This window comes from Larimichthys crocea, chromosome VI (genome assembly GCF_000972845.2).
Source record: "Larimichthys crocea isolate SSNF chromosome VI, L_crocea_2.0, whole genome shotgun sequence".
Taxonomy (NCBI): Eukaryota; Metazoa; Chordata; class Actinopteri; family Sciaenidae; genus Larimichthys; species Larimichthys crocea.
The window spans coordinates 7,871,542-7,893,505 of NC_040016.1; the positions used below are offsets into that span (position 1 = coordinate 7,871,542).

The 21,964-nt window shown below is 41.4% G+C and overlaps 1 protein-coding gene across 4 annotated transcripts in view; it reads left to right on the plus strand.

The window, feature by feature from the left end:
- magi3b (membrane associated guanylate kinase, WW and PDZ domain containing 3b) overlaps nt 1-21,964 on the plus strand; it is a 118,609-nt gene that overhangs the window by 84,498 nt on the left and 12,147 nt on the right. For 2 of the 4 annotated variants that reach the window (XM_027279543.1, XM_027279546.1), the window contains exons 3-11: nt 2,178-2,297; nt 7,439-7,645; nt 11,330-11,498; nt 13,409-13,488; nt 14,365-14,422; nt 15,571-15,677; nt 19,775-19,966; nt 20,728-21,375; nt 21,593-21,634. In XM_027279543.1, coding sequence (XP_027135344.1) covers nt 2,178-2,297; nt 7,439-7,645; nt 11,330-11,498; nt 13,409-13,488; nt 14,365-14,422; nt 15,571-15,677; nt 19,775-19,966; nt 20,728-21,375; nt 21,593-21,634 — 1,623 coding nt within the window. The remainder of the gene's footprint in view (nt 1-2,177; nt 2,298-7,438; nt 7,646-11,329; nt 11,499-13,408; nt 13,489-14,364; nt 14,423-15,570; nt 15,678-19,774; nt 19,967-20,727; nt 21,376-21,592; nt 21,635-21,964) is intronic. The other 2 variants (XM_027279544.1, XM_027279547.1) reach the window with 1 other exon arrangement.

Sequence of the window (21,964 nt, forward strand, 5' to 3'; positions counted from 1 at the left end):
AAAGCTCATCGAAGCCTCATTATATTGTCGGCAACTGATCCACAATAGGAGGCTGATGGTATATATCAGTATGACATCTGGGATGATGGCCTAGGGAGATACTTGGCAGGTACATAACTGTGGCTCAAGTAATTGGGCTACAGGGGACAGTTTTGAGCGACCAAAGCCACTGAAAGGCGGGCAGACAAGTTGGTAATGAGAAGCAGCAAAGTCCGGCATTCTCACACACGATGCAGTGTCAACTGCTTTCAGTAACATAAACGGTGCTTTCAAGGCACACTGTGGAAGGTAGCTTCTATGATTTTTTTTTTCAGACTTTACTACTCTGCTCGGGTGCAGAGAAGCTGTCACAGTCCAATTAAGCTAGAAAATATAAGAGTGGTAAAACAAAAGGGAATAGCACCATAAAGCTACTTAATAGGCCATTGGGCCACCACAATCTGCAGCTTGTGGCTTCACTGCTAATTGGCGTAGACTCTACAAATGCCAAGAAATGTACTAAGAACATGCAAGAACATGTTTCAGTGAGATCTCTTCATAGTTGTAGCAGAGTGTAAGTTATAAGGTTGTTTCAATGCAACACAAAGTATGGATACTGCTATCAAACAGTTCAGCAATGCCCTTAATGTATAATGAATACAAAACTGCTGTTTATTGCTGTGGTGCACGGTTACATAGAGGGTAAAATTGCTTTAATCTGTGTTCACTCATTAAACTCTGATCCTGACGCTCAGTCTGCTTCTGACTATCTCACAGCAAGACATTCCTGGCTTCAGTCAATAATCTTTTCTTTGTGGAGTTTGCATCCTCTCCCTGTTTGCATCCCCATGCTGCTGCAGGGCTCCTCATTACGCTGTCATTTCTTCCGACATTAAAGTCAGGTTGATTTGAAATTGCCTGTTTTTTTTATGAATGCGAATGACTATTTATGTTAGTGCCTGCGATAGACTGGTGGCCTGCTTGTGTGTTTCACCGGCCTTCCTCTTACCCTCACCTCACTCTACTCCCTCCTCTTTCCATGACCCTGAAAAAGATTCAGATCTGAAGAACGAATCTGCTCCATAACCGCGGGTGGCAATAAATTTTAGGTGACAGAAATTGTCATGGAATGTAACACTGATGATTCGTTCATGCTGTGTGCTTTGTTCAGCCTCCCATGCAATAAATGACTGCTGTCCTGCCTCCTGTTCAGTTGAGGTTATTTCTATGAAGTTTACAAGTTTGGTGGCATGCCACCTAATTAGCCTTGAGTTTAATAGTGGCATGGTCCTATTTATTTATTCATGGAATATGGTTTACATAATCCTCATGCTAATGTAATCATTTGGTGTCCGTTTGTGCCTTGTGGATATTCATTCAGGAAGGAAAAAAAAAGCTCCCATCAGTATTGAAATAGACTGTGGCTTCACCACAGGCGCAAAATCTGCACTCCGAATGGCCTCCTGTCATTTGCATTGACGCTGCCCTCTGTGGGAGTGAGTGAACCGAAACCACACCAGGAGGTTACACAACCCATCGCTTCCATCATATTTCATGTCCCTGATTTACTCAGCTGTTTTCTTCATTTCAGCTGTAGCCCGTACATACATCAAGAAGCCCCCCAATAATAACTTGTTAGCAGAAGCTGCAGTTACTCATGGAGGATTAAACGAATTACGCCCCTCAGTGCGCCACAGTCCGTCATCAATTATCCATCTTTCACAGAATGGCACCAAGGTCTTTTTGAGTTTTTTTTTTGTTCAAAGTTGTGCTGCAGTCTTGCATCACAAAATCACAAAAAACACTGTTACAAACTGTTTGTATGAATCATGAATCAGGAATGTCAGTTAAAGGGTCTCAGAAATTCATTTACACACACTTATTATGTATAAAAATATTGCTTCTACGTTGGAAGAGAGGAAGAATGTGATGGATAAACAAAGAGAGCTGCATGGTAATATTTTGCTTTTGTTGTGTGAAAACCTTGAAAGTGTTTGTATTTCACTACATGTATTCAGAATCTGTGAGCCGAGATGACTGTCACAGTCCTTTCAAACATTTCTTGATTTAACATCGTTAAACCTGTGTCTCTCAGATTCTCAAAAGTTTTCTCCACAAAAAAAGCATCATTTCTGACTCTCCTGTCATTTCCTGTCAGGTTTTGATTCTGTAATTTTCTTTCCCTTTTTTTTTTCCAGGCACCACACGGCTTCCTCGAGACGGGGAGGTGCCAGGAGTGGACTACAACTTTATCAGTGTTGGAGACTTCAGGATCCTGGAGGAGAGTGGACTTCTACTAGAGAGTGGGACTTATGATGGTGAGAAACCTGCGTTTATGCATGGCTGCACGTGTTTCTGTTCACCATTCACACCGACAGCTCTCGATAATGCAGCGAGTGTGAGCTCGACATTCACGGTCATTATGACTTACAGCCTGCCTTAGTGAAATGTGACAAGCAAAACGAAATGTATTGATCAGCGAAACATGATTAAAGACTTGCTGGAAGTGAGAATCAGATTATCAGAGATACTCGCAGCCCTTCAGATGAACCATTAATTTTCTCCACAATGTGTGTAGAATGGACCACAAAGGGATGAAGTATGCAAACTTTCATATTTAAATAGAAATACTGTAGAAATCAGGGCATGGATAACCTCTTTTTGTCAGCAGGAATTAAAATAAACCTTACATTTATCAGAGTACATGTTCTACCAGCCAGCTATTTAGAACCAGAAATAACCAGCAGATGATGACAGTAGTGGTATGCAGGTGCAGGTTCCTCAATTTATAGCAGGCATTCAAACAGTTAGTGTGCTAAATAGTGTATTACAAGGTCGCAGCCATAGGCTTGGTATTGCAAATGTGAAAGTGTGACAACTACATCTTCCAAAAGAAGGGCAGGAACAGGCTGTACTAGTTGGATTTACCCCCCAAAAACCATTGAATTATAAGGTGAGCACTCAAATATATAATTTTTTTCCAAAATTATTCACAATAGTCCACTTGCACATTTCAGGTTCTGCCCTCTTTAATTTGTCCCAGCGTGTCTTTTCTTTATTCTTGCCAATATTCACACAATAGAGTGTGTGCATGTAAGGCGCTGTAGCACCTGATGGTGACCTTATGTAAACCAGTCAACCTGCCTATCCCGCCGGCTGGCTGCACAGTCACACATCAGGAGGTCCCACTCGTGTTCTTGCTCTGAAGTCATGCTTTATTCATGGGATAAACTAGCCTCCTTCCTTTTTCGCCCTCTCTCTTCCCTCACAGACACGACCAAGTAAGCCAAGTAAGCTTTGGCTCATGACAAGCATTCAAAACTTGAACTTTTAGAGCTATTTAAAGCACCCAACCTACTCTCCTCAGTCTAAAAAAAAAACAAACTGATTTTATAACTGTTTATTTGACAGCACCTGGCTGCAGTGAGCCAGTCAGTGGCAAATCATATTTTACAACAAGTAGACAAGCACAGTCATGTACTTCCCAGTAAGAAGTTTACACAGCGAGGGATATTTCAGCTTGGCAAACAGCTGAAATATTTACCATTTCTAACACCTTACACTACAATGGGGTATAAGCGCTTGCCCTGCATTTAGAGGTCTTGGAAAGTCAGACGGTCGCTGTGTATTTGTGTCATGAGAGGATTGGAATGAGGATGAGGATTTCTTTGCGCAATGATTATGGCAATAACACGATAATCTGCTCACTCTCTTTAAGCTCATTCTTTTTTACTGGAAATCTAGTCTGCTGAGAAATGGGAGAGGATTTTTAAAAGCTTTAGGGGCAACCTTTGGTTGCGTGAACGGACTCTCTTCAACCTTCTCTCATTCACATTCAGCTGCATCTCATGCTTCTTATATGATGGAGAATTAAAAGATAAAGTCAAATCCTCATTCAGGGAAGAAAAAAAAAAACGGCTGAGAGTATCTTCCTCTGGATGTACACAAGTGTGTTTCTGCACCTGTGTGTTTGTTTGTGTGTGCATTTATGACTGGTGAAGGGCATATTTTAAGCTGCACTGGGCCTGTTGAGTCAGGTTCTTCCAACAGTCTCTGATCCCTGTGATAAAGTGTCATCTTCCCATCCCCACCCCTCATCCTTGTAATGCAGTGGCAGCAGTTTACATTAGACATGCACATACCCAGATGCTGATACACACACATTGTATGAGCACATGAGGCCACACAAACAAATCCCATCCCTCCTTGTGTTGGAATAGATCATCTAAAAACTCAAGTTTCAGGAGCTGCCAAGTCGCCCACAAGCTGTCCTTCATCTCTGAGCTGAAGCCAGACGGGATTTATACCTTTTTATAGAGAGGTTGACCGTGGGTAGAGAGGGAGAGGTGGAGAGCAAACTGAGGAAGAGTATGTAACACAGAAAGAGAGAGAGAGAGAGTTGATATAGAGACATGCTGAGCTCTTCAGCTCCCAATGGAAACCCCCTTTGCCGTGGAAACAGGACTGCCTCGCCTGAGAGAAAGAGAGAGCTGAACACTGTGATAGTGGCTCCTCTTCTCCTCTCTAAAAGCCCAGTCAGCACAAGTGCTGCATGGATACTGTGGCAGAGAATGTTGATCTCTCAGCTGCACAGTAAACTCAAAGAGGAGCTAAAAGTAATTGGATTGAAGAGATGGACTTACTCCATTTGGTTGTGCTTGAAGTGCAGCGTATTTTTTTTTCTTTGAAAAGAAGAAAATATACGAGGTCAGGTACCCTCTTCTATAGGTTAGATGGGTCATATTTCTTCTGTGACGAGCTCATGAAAATATCTTCCATTTGTAAGTGTACAGTAAGTGAGCTGTGCTTAAGGTTATTGGGCTAATGGGATTCTTTGCTGATCATTTTGGCCATACTAATAGTCCCAAATGACTTGCCTGAATGCTCATTATGCTAATGGTTCATGTATAATAGTTTTTCTCTACCTAGAAAATATTTTGTGCGAGTTTAATGCATAGCACATGTAATTTCAACTTAAACACCCTCACCTTGAGTCTTTTATCAATCATCCTGCCATCCATGACTGCGTTAATCTTCCACCTCTTCTCAAGGAAGACTGATCAGAGGTCAGGACGCAACACAAATGCATTTAGACAGGCTAATCTCTGTCGGTGATCTCTCTGTGATTGTATGCCGGCTGCTCCATGTTTGTAGGACCCGGGCCACTTCACACATCAGCCATCTTCACTAGGCCCTGTGAGCAAGTTTTTTGGGGCTTTTGGCCCTCTGAGGTTCAGGTTGGGTTACTCTTGGAGAGCAGAACAGAGCTGTTGGTCCACTTCACTTCCAGCAGTGAAGTGCAAGAATGAAATTATGCATAAAGAGAGGATTTTTTTTTCTGAAAATTACTCTAATCTGCTGCTATAGATAGCAGAATTATGCCAAATTAAGAACCACTTTAAATCTGTTGTTTTGGTGTCCCCATAGTGATAATGAGTCAGATTTTAACGAGGAAGAAAAACAGACCTGGAGATTAAATTGGATGTAAATGGGAGTGCAGAATTCATGAATTAGCTGCAATGTGTGGTGGCTGGATGGTTGCGCGGCTGTGTGACTGTGCTTCATCACGATCATGGCGAGATGAGAGTGTGCCCATGACCTTGTGTAGCATAGTGCCCTTGACAACAGCAGTCTTTTCATTATCGCTAGCTGATTCCACCACCATGAAATTGCTTGCACGTACTTTGAAAGAGAAGGCTCGCTCTTCCTGGCTCATCAACCCTGTGACACGACTATCACAAGTAACGCTGGACAAGCTCCTCTGCTCATCAGCTTATGAGGCTTCTCTCCATTTATAATAGCAAATGGTGCCACAAATCTTCACTGACGCGCTGCTTTCGCACACCTCTAGATCTGCAACACATTTATCAGGGGCCAAGAGACATGTTTGTAAGTAATTAATCACAGAGGTAGCGTCTGGCTGATGAATGTCAGCATGTGGCAGGAGACAGGCGGGGATTAGCCAGCAGACCCAATCTCTCCTTGCTATCATTGTGCCGCCCCTGTTAATGAAGCCATCTTTGACAAATGCGGATGAGTGTCACTTAGTAAACACAGAGTTGAGCGATAAGGATGGGGGTGAAGGGGCTTGCATCCGGCCTCCTTCTCCTCCTCAACCGCCTCCCACTGCTTTGAGGAAAACAAGCATAGTTGCATTAACCCAGTTTGCTGTGTATTGTAGTAGTAGGCATGCCTGAGGAGATGAGGCCATGTGCGAGATGGGTTCACTTATCGGAAAAGCTGTTGTGGCGTTACTGTATCGTGCTGTAAAGCCGCTGGAATGACTGTGTGTTGTGATGTGTTCCTCAGAGCCCTCCCTGGCATGCAACCCGTTGTCAGTTTTCCCTTTTTGTACCAAGCTATAAAAAGATCTGAAGTTGATAAATGCTGCTCTCACAGTACAGCATTTGTGATGTCTGCATGTACACACTTAAGTACATCAAAGGTTCATAATACCACAGTCCCATACGCAGCTGGGTCCAAATGAAAATAAGATCAAGTTTATGGAGGCTAATTAAATTGCTGGAAATCCCTATTTCCCAGTGGCATCTCTCTATATTCTTTAATTAATCTAATTATGAATCATGATTTAGCTGTGTAGACTCAATCTGTGATTGCTTTTAGGAAGAACTGAGTAAATATTTGACCTTACAAATGGCTTTCCAAAAAATGTATTTATTATTGTTGCGTAAACATATCTGACAGTGCAGCAACATTTAGCAAACAAATAATCATAATGGATGTTAGGGGTAGAAATTAGTATGCACATTATTTATAATCCTAATAGAGGTTGAAAAATTACTTATTCTACGCCTAAATTGAGTTCCACATACTGCACACCAGCCATACATAGATGGATCACCCCATGAGCTGAATGAGCAAATAATTTAACAAAGTTTTGCACTCGAACCCCTCTCTTTATGGAGCACTGTTATCCCACTGAATATTTATAATCCGTAACACAAGGTTTTTCTTCATTAGTAAGAAACGCAAGCTGAGAGATAGATAATTGCTGTATTCAATGATCAGTGTAATTAGTTGCAGGCAAATTCCAAGTGAAGTGATTTTAATGTTACATGAGTCATGACAGCCCTGTGGTGCACTTATCAAGGGAAAACAAAGCAGGGGGTTAAGAGACGTGTAAGTCATGCAAAGGAAGCAGACCTCTGAAACTTATAAATAGTCACCCTTGAGTGCCGTATGTGACATTTATAGATTTCATTTTTGATTTAAATCTGGTGAATTGGAGTGATGTTAGACATGGTGGATGACCCCCCTGACTGTATTTCCCTCCCTTACTTACAGTTTATGTCACACTGGTGTACTTTTTTTTTTATGTTGCTCTGCACTGTTCTGTGGCTCCCGTCAGGATTGTGGTTGCATTATTTTAGCAGTAAGTCTCTTCATGCCTCTATTCCTCTCTCTCCCCTCCTACAACTCTTTTCATCTACTGTACAAGGTAACTACTATGGGACCCCGAAGCCTCCGGCAGAGCCCAACCTGGTGCAGCCTGACCTGGTAGATCAGGTGCTGTTTGATGAAGACTACGGTGGCGAGGTCCCCAGGAAACGCACCACTTCAGTCAGTAAGATGGACAGGAAGGACAGCATGGTCCCAGAGGAGGAAGATGATGATGAGAGGCCACCACTTGTCAATGGATTGCCCGGTCAGTAAATGTCAAAGCACAGAATGTCATGTTAAATAATGCAGATTATACACTGTTTGTCCTTTAGTTGTGGAATTGCTACATTCGTCAATGCCCCCGTCTGTTTTTGTGTGACATGAAGACTATGGCTTGTGTGAGTGTATGCAGTTTGATGGGCCCAGTGGGTGTTTGTGGACACTACACTACTATGCATATCTCAACCTGTCACATAGGCTTTGACTACATCCTCATTGTCTCTCCTATGCTCCTGTTCCATCCATTTCTAATCCATTTGTCAGTAAAGGCAGTGGTATTTTGCACATCCAAACATTTTGTTTGTTTTTTTCTTGGGCGACGAGAGACTAAAATATTTAACCTACAAGAACTGTTTTCCCAAAGTATAAAACATATTTCTGAAATAACTGATATCAATGCAGAAAATGTTGGTGTTTTTTGGTACCTGGTTTGAAACCTGAATATACCTGAAATCACTTCAACGAGTTTCCAAGAAACAGTTCCAAGCACTGAAAGACACAATCCTAAAAAACAAGAAAAAAGAAAGTCCCAGTCCAAAAGCAGTCACCCTAAACAGACTCAAGTGAAGAGACAACAACTGCTTCAACTGTTTTCAAATTTTTGCCATTTGAATTATTTATGTAGTTTTTTCACATTGTTTACACACAGACCTTTGGCAATAAAATGAGACCCTCTCAGATCCAAGGAGAGTATGAATATGATTTGGACCAAGCAGTCACATAATGAAAAATCCAACGTCAATAAAAAAACAATAACCTTATTCTGGATTAGAGCTGAAGCGATTAGTTGATCGACAGAAAATTAATTGCCAACAAACTTTATAAAAGTGGCGGCTGTGGCTCAGGAGGTAGAGCAAGTAGTTCACTGATCAGATGATTGTTGGTTGTTGCGCGTGATACTGAACCCTAAATTGTTTCCTCCGTGTGTGAATGTGTATAAATGGTTAGCTCCTAAACCTGATAAGCATTTGGCACCTTGCACCTTGCATTAGATATGTAGTGTAAAGACTAGACAGGCGCTATATAAGTACAGTCCATTTAGCATTTACTATAAATCAGATAGTAGGTTTTCCTTTTTTTTTAAATAAAAGCTGAAGTCATTTGATGGTTCCAGCTTCTTAAATGTGAGGTTTTGTTGCTTTTTCTTGTTTTACATTGAATGGTGAGAAATTAACACTGGGGAACACAATTTTAGGTAGGTCTGACAGCTGTTCTTAACTAATTTTTGGGTGCGGAATCCAAAACTGATCTCAGTTTTTCTCTATCACGTCAAGTTTTTGAAATATAGGATCCCTGTTTTCTTAAAAAATATGAAAAATACTGTACTTACTGATATGTGCTTGTTTTCCAAAAAATTTCAAATATTGACATACAATTATATATGAAAGAAACAGGCATGACAACACTGATGTTTGCTTTCCTCTGACTTGGAATGGTGAAACTACCACAAATATTGCAAAAGAAGTCAGGGTTGTTTACAACGAGAAGTAGCAGGAGCAGACATGATCTGGAACAAAGGAAATATATACCTATGTAAATAAAACACTAAGATGGAATAGTTACAAGCTTTGAAAACTACACAAACAGCATAAAACCGAATACAACTTACAACGGTATGCCCATGGTTACAAGGTGAAGAGAAAAGCCAGCACAAATCCTCTTAATTCCTACTATGCCAGCTTTCTGTTTGCAGATATTGATAGTACTGACCTATTGGGAGCCGCACACACCTCTCACCGCACTGTCTCAATTGTTACTGCACAAACAAGTTGCCACGTAGATGTAGATGAGTCCAATCGTGCTAGAAAATCGTGCTAGAAAAAAACAGTTTTGGAATCAGCATAAAAATCTAACTCAACAGAATTTTTTTTTTCAAATTGTTCCCCAGTGTAATCATCAGATTCGACAGTAATTAAATAACAATGACCTTACTGTCAACTGTTATATCTCAAAAGCTGAACAAATAAAGCCAAACATAGCTGCATGCCTACAAACACCACAAAGGTAGAAAATGTGTTTTGTTATTTTGGTGAACAAATTATTTGATAGTGATCAGATGTAGTGGCTACACACTGTCTCTATAGTATTGACACACATATTCAAATGTGCTGGCTACACATACATAAATGTTCCACTGGCAATGCTGTTACTGTTACCTTTTAATATCCACAGGTCACCTTGAGAAAGTCTCATCCACAGAGCAGGACACTGTGTATGTGATCAATCAGGACAACTCCTCAGCTCTCTGAGGAACAAATCTGTCCTTAATGCTCACAAAGAGAACAACCCTGAAACAGAAATAGGTCACGTACTGTGCACCATACCTGGATTTTTATAGTAAGAGAATTTGGGTTTAACATTGAGGCAAATCCAAGCTGAAAACGTTGGGGGGGGTTTACAGAATGAAACATTGTTTTGACAGTCAGGGCTCAAACACCGCTTGCTCAGCTGTACAAAGAATTCACAGAAATCCAAAGTCTGTTTACCCAACTGCTCTGTCATATTGAAATCAAACACAAACGATGCCCAGACATCCAGGAGTCCTTTTTATGGAAAGAAACCAGTCACAAATGACTGCTCTGCTACAGCCCACAGCTGTGGCAGAGCAGTCTCAGACCAGCCATAGATGGGTAGAGTTATGGTCGAATGAAAAAGGAGGCTAATGGAAAATGTGAGCTCTAAGTCTCTAAACTCTTGAGACCCCCCACCCCCCATCTTTGCTCAGACTGTCCTTATCACACACACTCCCCTCCTGTCTCTGCACCCCGCAGTCCCTCTACACCCATGTGACTCGTATCATCAAGTGGGCCCTCAACCTGCGAACCTGAGCACCTCAGCTTCCCTTAAGGCTGGTTCTCCAACATACCTAGAGCATGAACAATGTATATTTTTTTTGTGTTTGTGCCATGAAGCACGAGTGTGTGTGTTATTAAGCACAAGTGTGTGTTTATGATCAGTGAGGCAGCATTGCAAATAACAAACATGTTGATGCTGTTAAGGGGCTCTGTGGTTTTGATTTATTTATTTTTTCACAATTACACATATATTCAATCAAAAATTCAGTTGGGAATGATGAATATATCTTCCAGAAATGCATGTTTGTAGTGTGCATCTTTTGGCATCATCCCCTGTTGTGAGGTGGTTAGCACCACATAAAAAGAAAGGGATGAAAAGCACCCGTGTTTCATCCCTTTTATAAGCATCTTCTGAGGGAAGGCATGAAGTAGGAAGTGAATTAGCAGGGCCTTTGTTGTATGTTTCATATTTTTTGTAGAGCAGTTTCTCATTAAAGGGGAGTGACTACAAATGTAGTAAAATATATGTGGAGAGCATCATACGGAAACAGCCTTGGGGCACAAATGGTCCTTTCTAATGTGAATCCCTACCTCGTTCATTTCAACCCACAGGGAATGCACATATACACACTGACATAGACATTGTGTTACAATGCTGTGTGCACATGCAAATGCAAAGCAAGCCTTTAGCCAAAACACACACACTATCACTTACATGCAAATCTTATGACTGAGATCAGCTCTCCCTACACTTCCTGCAGCCGGCAGGAAAAAGGGTTGTTCCTATAGGCGAACCTTCATTCTTTATTCTGCGCTTTCTCCGTTTTTCCCCTTTAACCTGCCCTTCTTCTATCTTCCTCTCTCTTATTTCCCAGAGCATAAAGAGGGGGCAGACTGGAGGAAAGCAGTGCCCAGCTACAACCAGTCCAGCAGCACCATGGACTTCCGTACATGGAGCTCTCTTCCTCGTGATGACAGCCTGGAGCCTCTGCCACTTAACTGGGAGATGGCTTACACTGAGACCGGCATGGTCTACTTCATAGAGTAAGTGAAAGACACCCATGGGTCATATGTCTATTTAAGTGCTGGAACGGTTAGCAAGCCAACTAACTGAGGGGAAATTCACTATGTTTAGAGAACTGTTCTCTTACAATATGAGGATTTATAGCATTTCCTTGTTTTATATTATTATAAACGTTTTTAACTTTTCAAAGCAAGCGATTGGAAGATGACACCTGTGGCTTGTACTGTGCCTTTGAAATCATTTTCTGATATTTTATAGACTAAATAATTAATTCAGATGATTAATTAATCATTCAATTAATTAGTTAAACATTTTGGCAGAGACTTACACTCAGTTGTTTATTATGTACAGCTACCTAAAACGAATGCAGTTCAATACAACAGCCCTGCAATAAATTCAACCGTAATGTCAATTATAATGTAATCATTTTTATTGAAGATGATGACTCAACTTTATGGTCATTTTGGAGGCAGTCATTTGTGGCACTGTTGAACTGTATTGCATTATACAGAGAGGTGTTTGTGTTATTTAGCTTACCCTCATTGATACACTGTAAATAGGGAGGACAAAATATTAGAAACGGATCAGTATAATGCAATATAGCAGCACAAACAGCAGCCTCCAGAGTGACCATAAAGTTGAATCAAGAACATTCATTGCATCGACTGTTGTATTAGACTCCATTGGTTTTAGTTAGGTACCTGTGAAATTGGCAACGCAATATAAAAATAAGTCAAGCAATGTTTTATATTTTCTTGCTATAAAAACACCTCAACAATAAATTGATTCCACTAACAAGAACTGCCTCTGTAGCCAAAAAACCTGTTAGCCTGCTTCCAAAAACTATTAAAACACACCAGTGACTCACAACTCACAACTTGTGGGTTTTCTCATGGGATTTGATGACAGTGAGAAAAAGATATAATAACAACAATGAAGCTGCAGGTACATGTGTCTGTATGCTGGATGTTGATGGTTAAAATTTAGGGCAACTGCCAACTTGAGTCTTGTTATTTGTTGTTAATCCTGTCATCTTACAACTGCAGTGGGGTATGTTGCAAGATGAGATGTTAAAAATGAAAGCATTGTTTGTATATCTGATGTCATACAGCATTGTATTTACTGCTATCTCCTTAATGCATAATGAAACACAGATAAATGTTTCTGTCAGTATCTAATCAGCCTAACAGTGGGATTAGGTTTGATCCCATGTGCGTAATGATGGGTTTGTGATCTACAAATCGCATCATTTCCCATCACTGAATGATTAAAAAGTGGCAGCTCGACAACAACATATTCAAACACAAGAGAAAAAAAGAGAGAACTGGATGAAATATACACATGCTGATACTTCCATGGTTACAAACTTGACTTACAGGAGTTCAAATAGTTCAAGGCCCTACACTTGAATGAAGCTTGGAGCTTCAGGGATGTATAAATGCTTAGATTTACTCCCACAATTGTTTTTTTATCAACAATAAAAAAAATACACAGATCAATGCTTTGATTTTAGATCAATCGAGAAAGCAAATAATCACACATATAGACATCTCTTAGATGTGCATATGCTGTGTGTGTGTGTAAGCCTGTGTGTTTTATTCATATTTGGCTCTAAGCCACTTGTCTCTGAAGATATCAAAAGACCATTGTGATTTTCCTCCTGATTACACACCACACACTTTTGAGGATGAACGAGTTTGTCATATTTCACATTCAGGGGTTATTTTCTCCCCTCTGAAAGGGCCACCTAACCATAAGCACAGTAAAGTGACAGCTGAATGTAAACCAGTGGCTTAGATGTTTGTTGATGAATCCAGTAACCATTGTGCACAAGAGCATATTACACAGGAGAATGTGTTGTGGCACATCCAGCAGCGGGTCCTCTCCTGGCACAGGTCTTCATTTACTGATTCCTCTTTGTGCTCCACAGTCACAATACCAAGACAACCACATGGTTGGACCCTCGCTTGGCAAAGAAGGCGAAGCCCCCTGAGAAGTGTGAGGATGGAGGTATGTAGAATGCAGTAGCTGCTCTATTCAAGCATAGAGTCATTTCATTAACTACTTCACTTTCATTTACATAAGGGCATACTTCTATTGTATGTACCCCAGATTACATGATCCATCACTACACATATTTGCACACATCTAATTAAATAACCAGCAAGGGTAAAATATTGTGTGACTTCTCTTTAAAATCACATGTTACCCAAGAGTAACCCTGGGCATCACAGTCATGTGACCTAATTTTTTTGGAACTGTAGAACTGGGGTATACTTTAAGGAATTCCAGACGTGCCTTTGTATCCCCAGGATGCTAATGTGGGCTTAAGTGCAGGCAGAGACAGAGAGCGACCACGACTGAAAGAATGGGACCCTTCCAGTCGGGTTTTAATGGATTTTTACAGGCGGGTTGGTGTGTTGCTTCTGAAAAGCAACTCCAAAGCTCCCTCTTGCGTGAAGAGCTCTTTTCTCTCTCTCTCTCTCTCTCTCCCCCCCCCCCTCTCCCCCTCCCCCCCACCCCCCTTTCTTTCTCTCTTTCTCTTTCTCTCTCTCTTTCTTATTCTCTCCCTCTGCCTGATATGTTCATCAGGGCATGACGTGCATCAGCCATTCCATTCGGTCTGCTTGTTGAAACCACAGAAATGTTCACTAAATTATTGTTATTACTTTTTTTCATGGCTACTTTCTTATGCTAAACATCCCAGTCAGTGGGGGGAAAGATACACTGGTTCTGCTGCGTTACTTCACTAACATGCTAAATGGGTTACAACTCCGAGATAATGCTCTACTGAAGATCGAGCCTGCTCTTCCTCTTCTTTCTTCCATTGTGTGTTTTCTATTTGCATCCTTCCACAACACAATAGCAAATATTTATTTTTTGCAGAGTTACCTTACGGCTGGGAGGAAATTGACGATCCACAGTACGGCACATACTATGTTGAGTAAGTTTTATTGATTTATTCACATATGCAATTTCCAAGCACTCCAGCTGCCAGCATCAGTGCAAATTGTTTTATCACACTTGTTCCTTCACAGATGCACACAACGCACAAAAGCATTTCACCAGCGGGATCAGAGCACAAGTGCATATTACACTGCTTAGCGTACATTAGCAGTAAACCAGCATAAATCAATACTGTCTAAAAATAATTTAGCACACGGCTCATTTAATTCATCTTGGATGAATATAACAGTTGGAGATTCTGATCAGGATTTTCCTGTTTATCAGCGGGTGGCAAAATGAAACTGCGGGTAACAACGCAGTGACCTGTATTTGAACACAACGCTGATTGTGTTCATGCAGTGTTTGTGTAACAAGCATGTGTATGGAACGCAAGTATTTATGTACAGTATGTCTCTGCATATTGTTTGTATATTTGCTCGTGTGCAAAATGTGTTTTTGTGCTCGCCAGCCCGGCAGGAAATCAGTGAAACACGGCCATTGTAACAGCAGTAGAGAGACGAGTGGGGAGATTTTCAACTAGAATGCATGGAGCGAGGAGAGTGGGGGTTGGAAGGAGAGGTGGCAATCTGTTGTGATGAAAGGAAAATGGGAACACTCACGTTGTTTTATTGCTCAGGCTGCAAAAGGATCCCTCCTAGGTAGAAGTGACATGAGAGAGAAACTCGCACTGTTTGGACAAGGAGAGTCAATAGCATATAGATGGAGCCTGTAGCTGCCAGTGTTTTAGCTTGAAATGAGCTCACTGTGAAACAATGGCTGTGTTTTTTTATGCCAGGGGGACAGGGGGCTGTTTACCTTGTTGTAGAGGAACAGGATGTTGCTGGCAGTTGGGAGGTTCATTTCCTACAATATTAAATTGCTAAAAGCCATAGTAGTATCCCCACATAAAGAGGAGCCAAGTCAGCTTTTACTGTATGTGCACAGTGTTTATGAATGTATTTATAATGGCGCCACTATAGCATCCCTCTATTAGAAAATCATGATTCCTTTATAGGGAGGTGCATACATAATTAATTGCAGAAAAATGGTGCAGTAATCTCAGTAAGTCAGAGGGTGTGTGTGTGTGTATGTGTGTGTGTGTGTGTGTTTGGAAGTCTCTTAAATCTAAGCCTGTTTATTTTGCAGCCACATCAACCAGAAAACCCAGTTTGAGAACCCGGTCCTGGAGGCAAAGAAGAAGCTGAGCCAGGAGACGGCTGCGATCCAACAAGCCGCCGCAGCACCTTCCCAAGGTAACAAGAGCACTGAAGAACATGTCCCCTTCTTCAACTTCCTCTTTGTTTGGAGAGGAGTTGGAGTAAAGGACACAAATTAGATCTTGCACAACAGAAACTTGCAACTGCCAGATTTAGACTCTTTGTAACATGGGACGGTCCCCTTCAAAAACATTATGAGATATTGCAGCCTGTCTCGTAGGTTTTTAATGTCTCCCTCATGTCTATGTGAGACGTGCAAATACATGCAGCAAGTACTTGCACCAGCTTTCTGACTTGTAGTGTCATTGTCTGTTCAGATAAAAACAACACCACAAGAAATTCCAGTTCTGACTATGAAAACGAATGCTTAATTCAAGAACAGCAGGAGTTGTTTTGGCCTTGTTTGAGTCGTGTAAAGTTTTACCCGAGTTTATTCTATTTCTGTACTCCTTGTAAATCACTTTGGACATAAGCATCAGCTAATTGTCTCAAATATAATTGTACTTTAATTACTTTGGCTCATGCACTGTACTGAGGGCAACCCCTTCACCTCAGTCAGTGTGATGTGATAAATATGTTTTCTGGGAATAGAAAGTGGTCATCATTTCATGCAAGGTCAGCTGAACTTGTCAACCTTCAAGTAGCCTCAAGCTATAATAGATTGTCAAAATGAGCCTTTACTTCACTGGTTTGCTCATATAATACAAGTTTTTGTCAGTGTAATGTAATGGTCTGTTCTTTTTGGTTGACATGCCATTTTCCTCCCACAATAAACATTATGAATTAAGTATATTTTCATTACATTGGGTGTATAATAGATTGCAGTGCTGCAGCAGTGGAGATAGTAAGGCTTGTAGCGCTGGCAGGGTTTCAGGGACTGAGGGAGGGGAGGAGGCCGGCTTTTAACTGTGCATGTGGCAACAGCTGGAGGAACAGCAAGCATAATCAGACATTTCTCTGCTCGGGTGTGTGGGGACTGAGGAAAGCGCCATCTCGCCCCTGATTACCGATTGCACAACTTAGTGAACTGTCATGACGGTTGCTATGATAAAACCAAAGCATCATCAGACGACGGTTACACCTTAGGCTAGAATTCAAATTTTTACACTTTTCCAAGATTCCCAGGAAGTTTTATGTCATGGCAATGATTCAAAATAAATAGGACATATAACTATATACACAACAACAGGTTTACTTGACATAATTTTTTGTAGCGTGACAGTATTTTTATTGATAGATGCCTCCTTTTGTCATTTTTATTTCATGGACTATTATTATGTATTGAATACAGGCAATTTTGAGTCCATATTTTATGATGTGTTGCTGCAGCTAAACCTCCAAAGGAGACAATACTCATTTTTTTGCTAGGCTAGCCAAACTACCAGGTTGTGTGCCCGGAAGGTCGATAGCTCAATCCTCCATACCAGCAGAATAAATCTGGGTATGGAAAGTGAAAAAAAAACAAGCAGCACCTGCCCCTCTATCATTACCACCTCTGAACCTTAACCCCAACTGCTTTAGTGAAGCTGCTCAGTGGCCAGTTTATCAGACTGTGGTTGTACTGGACAGCTTCCAGGTGTAAAAGGGATCAGGGCATTCCTGAAGAAGAAAAGCAGTGAAACTCCCCCCTTGAATAGAATAATGCTGAATAATGTCTCTGGAGATTCACAACACAATTGAGTCACACATGAGAAATCAAATACCACGGCTTTTTGATGTGCTGGATCTGATGGTTTTGTCTGCCTCTGGCTTCCAAACTCTGCCCACAAACATTGGCACAGAGACCTGCACTTGGACTCCCCCACACAAGTACAGGCTCGCACACGCCACACTCATTTCCTCCCTCCATTACATCTGTCTGTCTGTTTCTTCACACACAAACGTGCAGCGAAATGGTTATTTCAGAGAAAAAAAACATTTAATGTTTAGTTTATCAAGCAATTTAAATGTGATTATGTAAATGAGCTTGGCTTGATCCATGCGACAGTGTGGACATCTGGAGTCCACACTGACTGTGATAAGTTACACTCACTCACACCATGTCTGGAGTGAGTGTGTATGACTATTGGATAGTCTGCATTTCAATTCCTCTCTCTCACACATACACACACACACACACACACACACACACACACACACACACACCTCTGGAAGTTATCGACTGTTTAAAAAACTGAATGAAATGAGAGGGAAAATGTGCAGAACTGTTGTTGTGATCTTGAAAAGTCGATAGAGAAAGAAGTATAAAGGTAGAACACAACATTAGACAGCCAGTGTTTAGTCTGTCTGTTCTGCGCAACTGTAGTAACATAGCAGTTCAACATGGTGGACCTGGCTCAAGACTCATTCTGGTGGCTCACCTAGTAAACTGTGCTTCCATTGTACCATTGATTCAAACCCATGGTTCTTTGCTGCATGTTGTCCCTTTTTGAACTGAAACAATTCCTTCAATTTTCTGGTGATTATACTCAGATAACTAATAATTAATTGATCCTACGAACAAGTATTGTCTGTAAATTCCAAGCCTAAAATCACTTTTAATGATATATATAATATAATTTTCCTCTGGGGCATAGACCTCAATTGTTGTCTAGAAACTATTAAAAACACATGAGTAAGACACACTGTTGCACTGACATGTTCTTTCACTACCACAAACCCAGACACAGCACTCTGAGTCAATTCCACATACTCCATACTGGTGGCATAAAAACTCATTAGAGCAGCAGTGGCTGAAAGTAGTCCCCGACAAATGCACTTTCTACCCTTGTTTGAGCAAAAACAGAAGAAAAAAAAAACTACAGTGAACAGCAGTTTTAGGATTTGTTTTTAACCTCTGTAATAAATAAAACAATAACCCTGATTACATATTTACAAGAATGAATGGACTTTAGAGGTTTTGCTTTTGCTTTTGGTCTTTGGTTTTGGTCTTTTTTATGGAATTTGTTGACAATAAGAAAAATATGGTCAATATAATCCCACACTCTAACTGAGACAATCACATCTTTAACTGGGATAATGATAGTGAAATTTTGTTTTTGGGTTGTTATTGTTTCTTTGAAGGAGATTTCCACCACTAGTTTCACCAGAAAAATGTATTACATTAATATTAATGTAACTTTTTCTAATAAACATTTACTGTTAGTGCTGACACAGTGCTATGATGAGTAATAGTAGAGAAACTTAATAAAGTATGTTTATTATTATGAAGCATATTTTTCTCTCAGGTCATTTTGCTGCAGTTCATTCAACTTGGAGAATAAAGAGCCAGGTAGATTCTTTTAAAAAATGACAGACCATTTTCAGAACTTAAAGTGAATTTTCTGGCATCCCAGACAGCCACATCAGGTTCTCTCAGTATGCAGCAAAGTCGCTGGAATGTGCATCATTTGTCACCGCCTGGATTCACTTTTGCTGTTTTTCAGTCGAAGCTATACGGCCCATGCCAGAGATCGTCAGGCAGCCAGGAAAAAATGGTGTCCATGATCTAAAGTGCTGATACCACAGTAATGCCAGATAGGGAAGCTGCTCAGTTTAATGCAGTGTGACCCTGACAGTTGGTTATCTAGTGTATTGCGTATGCCACAGACAGGCTGCTGGTACATATTGATGTTGCCACTGACCTTAAGTTGTTCCTTACTCAAGTTCTAAAAAGTCTACACTGACAAACCTTTTTTTTTCTGAGTCACTGCCTGCAGTGTGGAGGGGATAAGAGAGGACGTCGTGCTAAATTGGACACTGTCACAGGCGTTATATCACTGCTCTGCTCTATAGTTTTGTAATAGGATGAAGCACTTAACAGTTAACAGGTAAATTACCATCTAAAGCTAACGTTTTATATTATTTTATCTCTCTGTTTATGCTCCTTTCTTACCAGGATTATACAAAAAGGTTGATGGATTTATCTAGTTTAGGCATGTATATCATGCCTATTAATTAGAAATGACTAATTAGTATGTTGATCCTCCGCACATAATGCGTATAATTGATGTTCAGTGTAGACATGCATGGATTTTGCTGTCTTTTAAGAGGGATATGAATTTATTATCACCGTTGTTAGGTTTAATGTCAAGCTCTGTTTGTCTTTTTAATTTTTAACCCATGTTTGCTCACATTTACAATTTGATTTGCAGGTAAGGGAGGTGCGTCTGGCTTCACTGCAGATCCCAGCCAACTGAAGGGAGAGATGTACCACACAGCACTGAAAAAGAGCTCCCAGGGATTTGGATTCACCATTATTGGAGGTGACCGTACCGATGAGTTTCTGCAGGTGAAAAACGTGCTCAGCGACGGCCCTGCAGCCCAGGACAACAAGATGGCGTCTGGTAAGCAAAAACCTCTGCAGATGTACACACACTTGGCCACAGAAGTGGACAAGATACAAAGATGATTCCTGTTTGGATAAACACTAAAATCTCATTTAGCTGCCTGGAAGATCTATGCGTTTATAACTGCTAATTTCTGCAATATTACAGAAAATTATTTTGCAGCCATCCTGTGCCAAGTGTGCTACAATGCACCTGGAGGTATTCATTTTACCTCTGTAGCCCACACTTAGCCTAACACTGTCCCCTGAGTTCAACACGGTAATTCTAGCACTGTCAAGGGCACAGTTTTATAGCAGGCAGTCTGATTATAGTGGTTGTGAAGCCATATAACATCTTTGTTTTTCAGTTTCTGATCTTTGCCATTGCCTTCCGGCGGCTGTCTACTTAAGCCAACAGCTGTGAGCTCTGTGTGTGTGTGATGGCTACAATGTTACAATGTGACAGAAATCTACACCCGTCTTCCCTCCATGTAGTTGTACAGAGAGTGCTGTTCAGGTCTGTTCAACAATGGAGCAAGTGAAGGAGAGACAGGAATAAAGTAGGATTGAATGGTAGACTGGAGATAAAAGGAAAGGGAAGAGGTACAGAGGGAGCTGCCAAAATGAAAATATGAGAGAGCAGTGAAGAGGAAAGGGACATTTTAGAGGAAAGATCCATCTGACAAAGGAAGGAGTAAAGCATTATAGAGAAGTGATGTCTAAATTAAATACCAGAAGAGAAAGTCCGCCTTTCTCCTCACTTTCTTTCCTCTCTTTTAGGTGATGTGATTGTTGAGATTAATGGACTGTCCGTGTTGGGAAAAACCCATCCAGAGGTGGTGCAGATGTTCCAATCCATTCCCATCAACCAGTACGTGGATATGGTTCTTTGCCGTGGATACGCTCTTCCTCCAGATGTGGATCTAAACAGCGATGACCCCCTTCCACCTCCTCCACCACCACCGGCCTCTCAGCCTCAGCAAGCTCTGCATGGTGGAGAGGTGGTGACGGCCGTGCCCCTCATCAATGGGCAGCCGCTGCTTGTGAAAGGTGACGTTCTCCACGGCTCATCTCAGGAGCTCCACTACGTCACTACGGATGCCAGCGGTCGACCCGTCGTAGCGGCCCTGCCGAACGGGAGACAGGGGGATCGGGCAGAGTTAGCCACCACGATGCTGCAACCAGAGCTGGTGAGCGTGCCGTTGATTAAGGGGCCCGGAGGATTCGGGTTCGCCATTGCTGACTGCCCGCTGGGCCAGAAGGTAAAGATGATATTGGATGCCCAGTGGTGCCGTGGCCTGCAGAAAGGAGATGTCATCAAGGAGATCAACAGGCAAAATGTCCAAACGCTGAGCCATGCCCAAGTGGTGGACATTCTCAAAGACTTACCAGTGGGCAGCGAGGTCAATGTGCTAGTTCTACGAGGAGGTGAGAGACTAAAAGAACAATACATCTCTGTATTTGTCTGCCTGTCTATCTGACTACTTGTCCACCTATTTTTCTATATGCCTGTACATGTGTATTTTTTATTTTTCTGGCAGACTGAATGGCCGTATATCCACGTTATTTCATTCTTTATTCTCATGCTTTAATGCCGTCTCTTGTGTGACATAATTTGCTCTTGCTGTCAATACAATTTCAACAGTCCCCATGGGAGGTGAGGTCAGCGTGCTGATACTGACAGGAGGTGAGGCGGTGTTGTGGCTGGTTGAGGGGCATCGACTAACCACACACTGTTGTACTGTGGCTGGGGTGATGCCACTGTGTCTGTGGTCACCACAACAGAGACTGCTGCCTTTTTTTTAGCTGAATAGATCCACCTGCACCTACATAACTGTTGCATACATTCATCAAACTGAACACTGTTTCTTAGGGTCTTTACATTCACAAACTGTACATCTCGAGCATTTCTTGAGCATTCCTTTTGTGTGTCTCCACTCAACCTGCTTCTGTTTAGGGTGACTCCCAATGAGGCGTAATGCAGTCTGTTGCAACTCTCAGTGCAGGAATTACATAA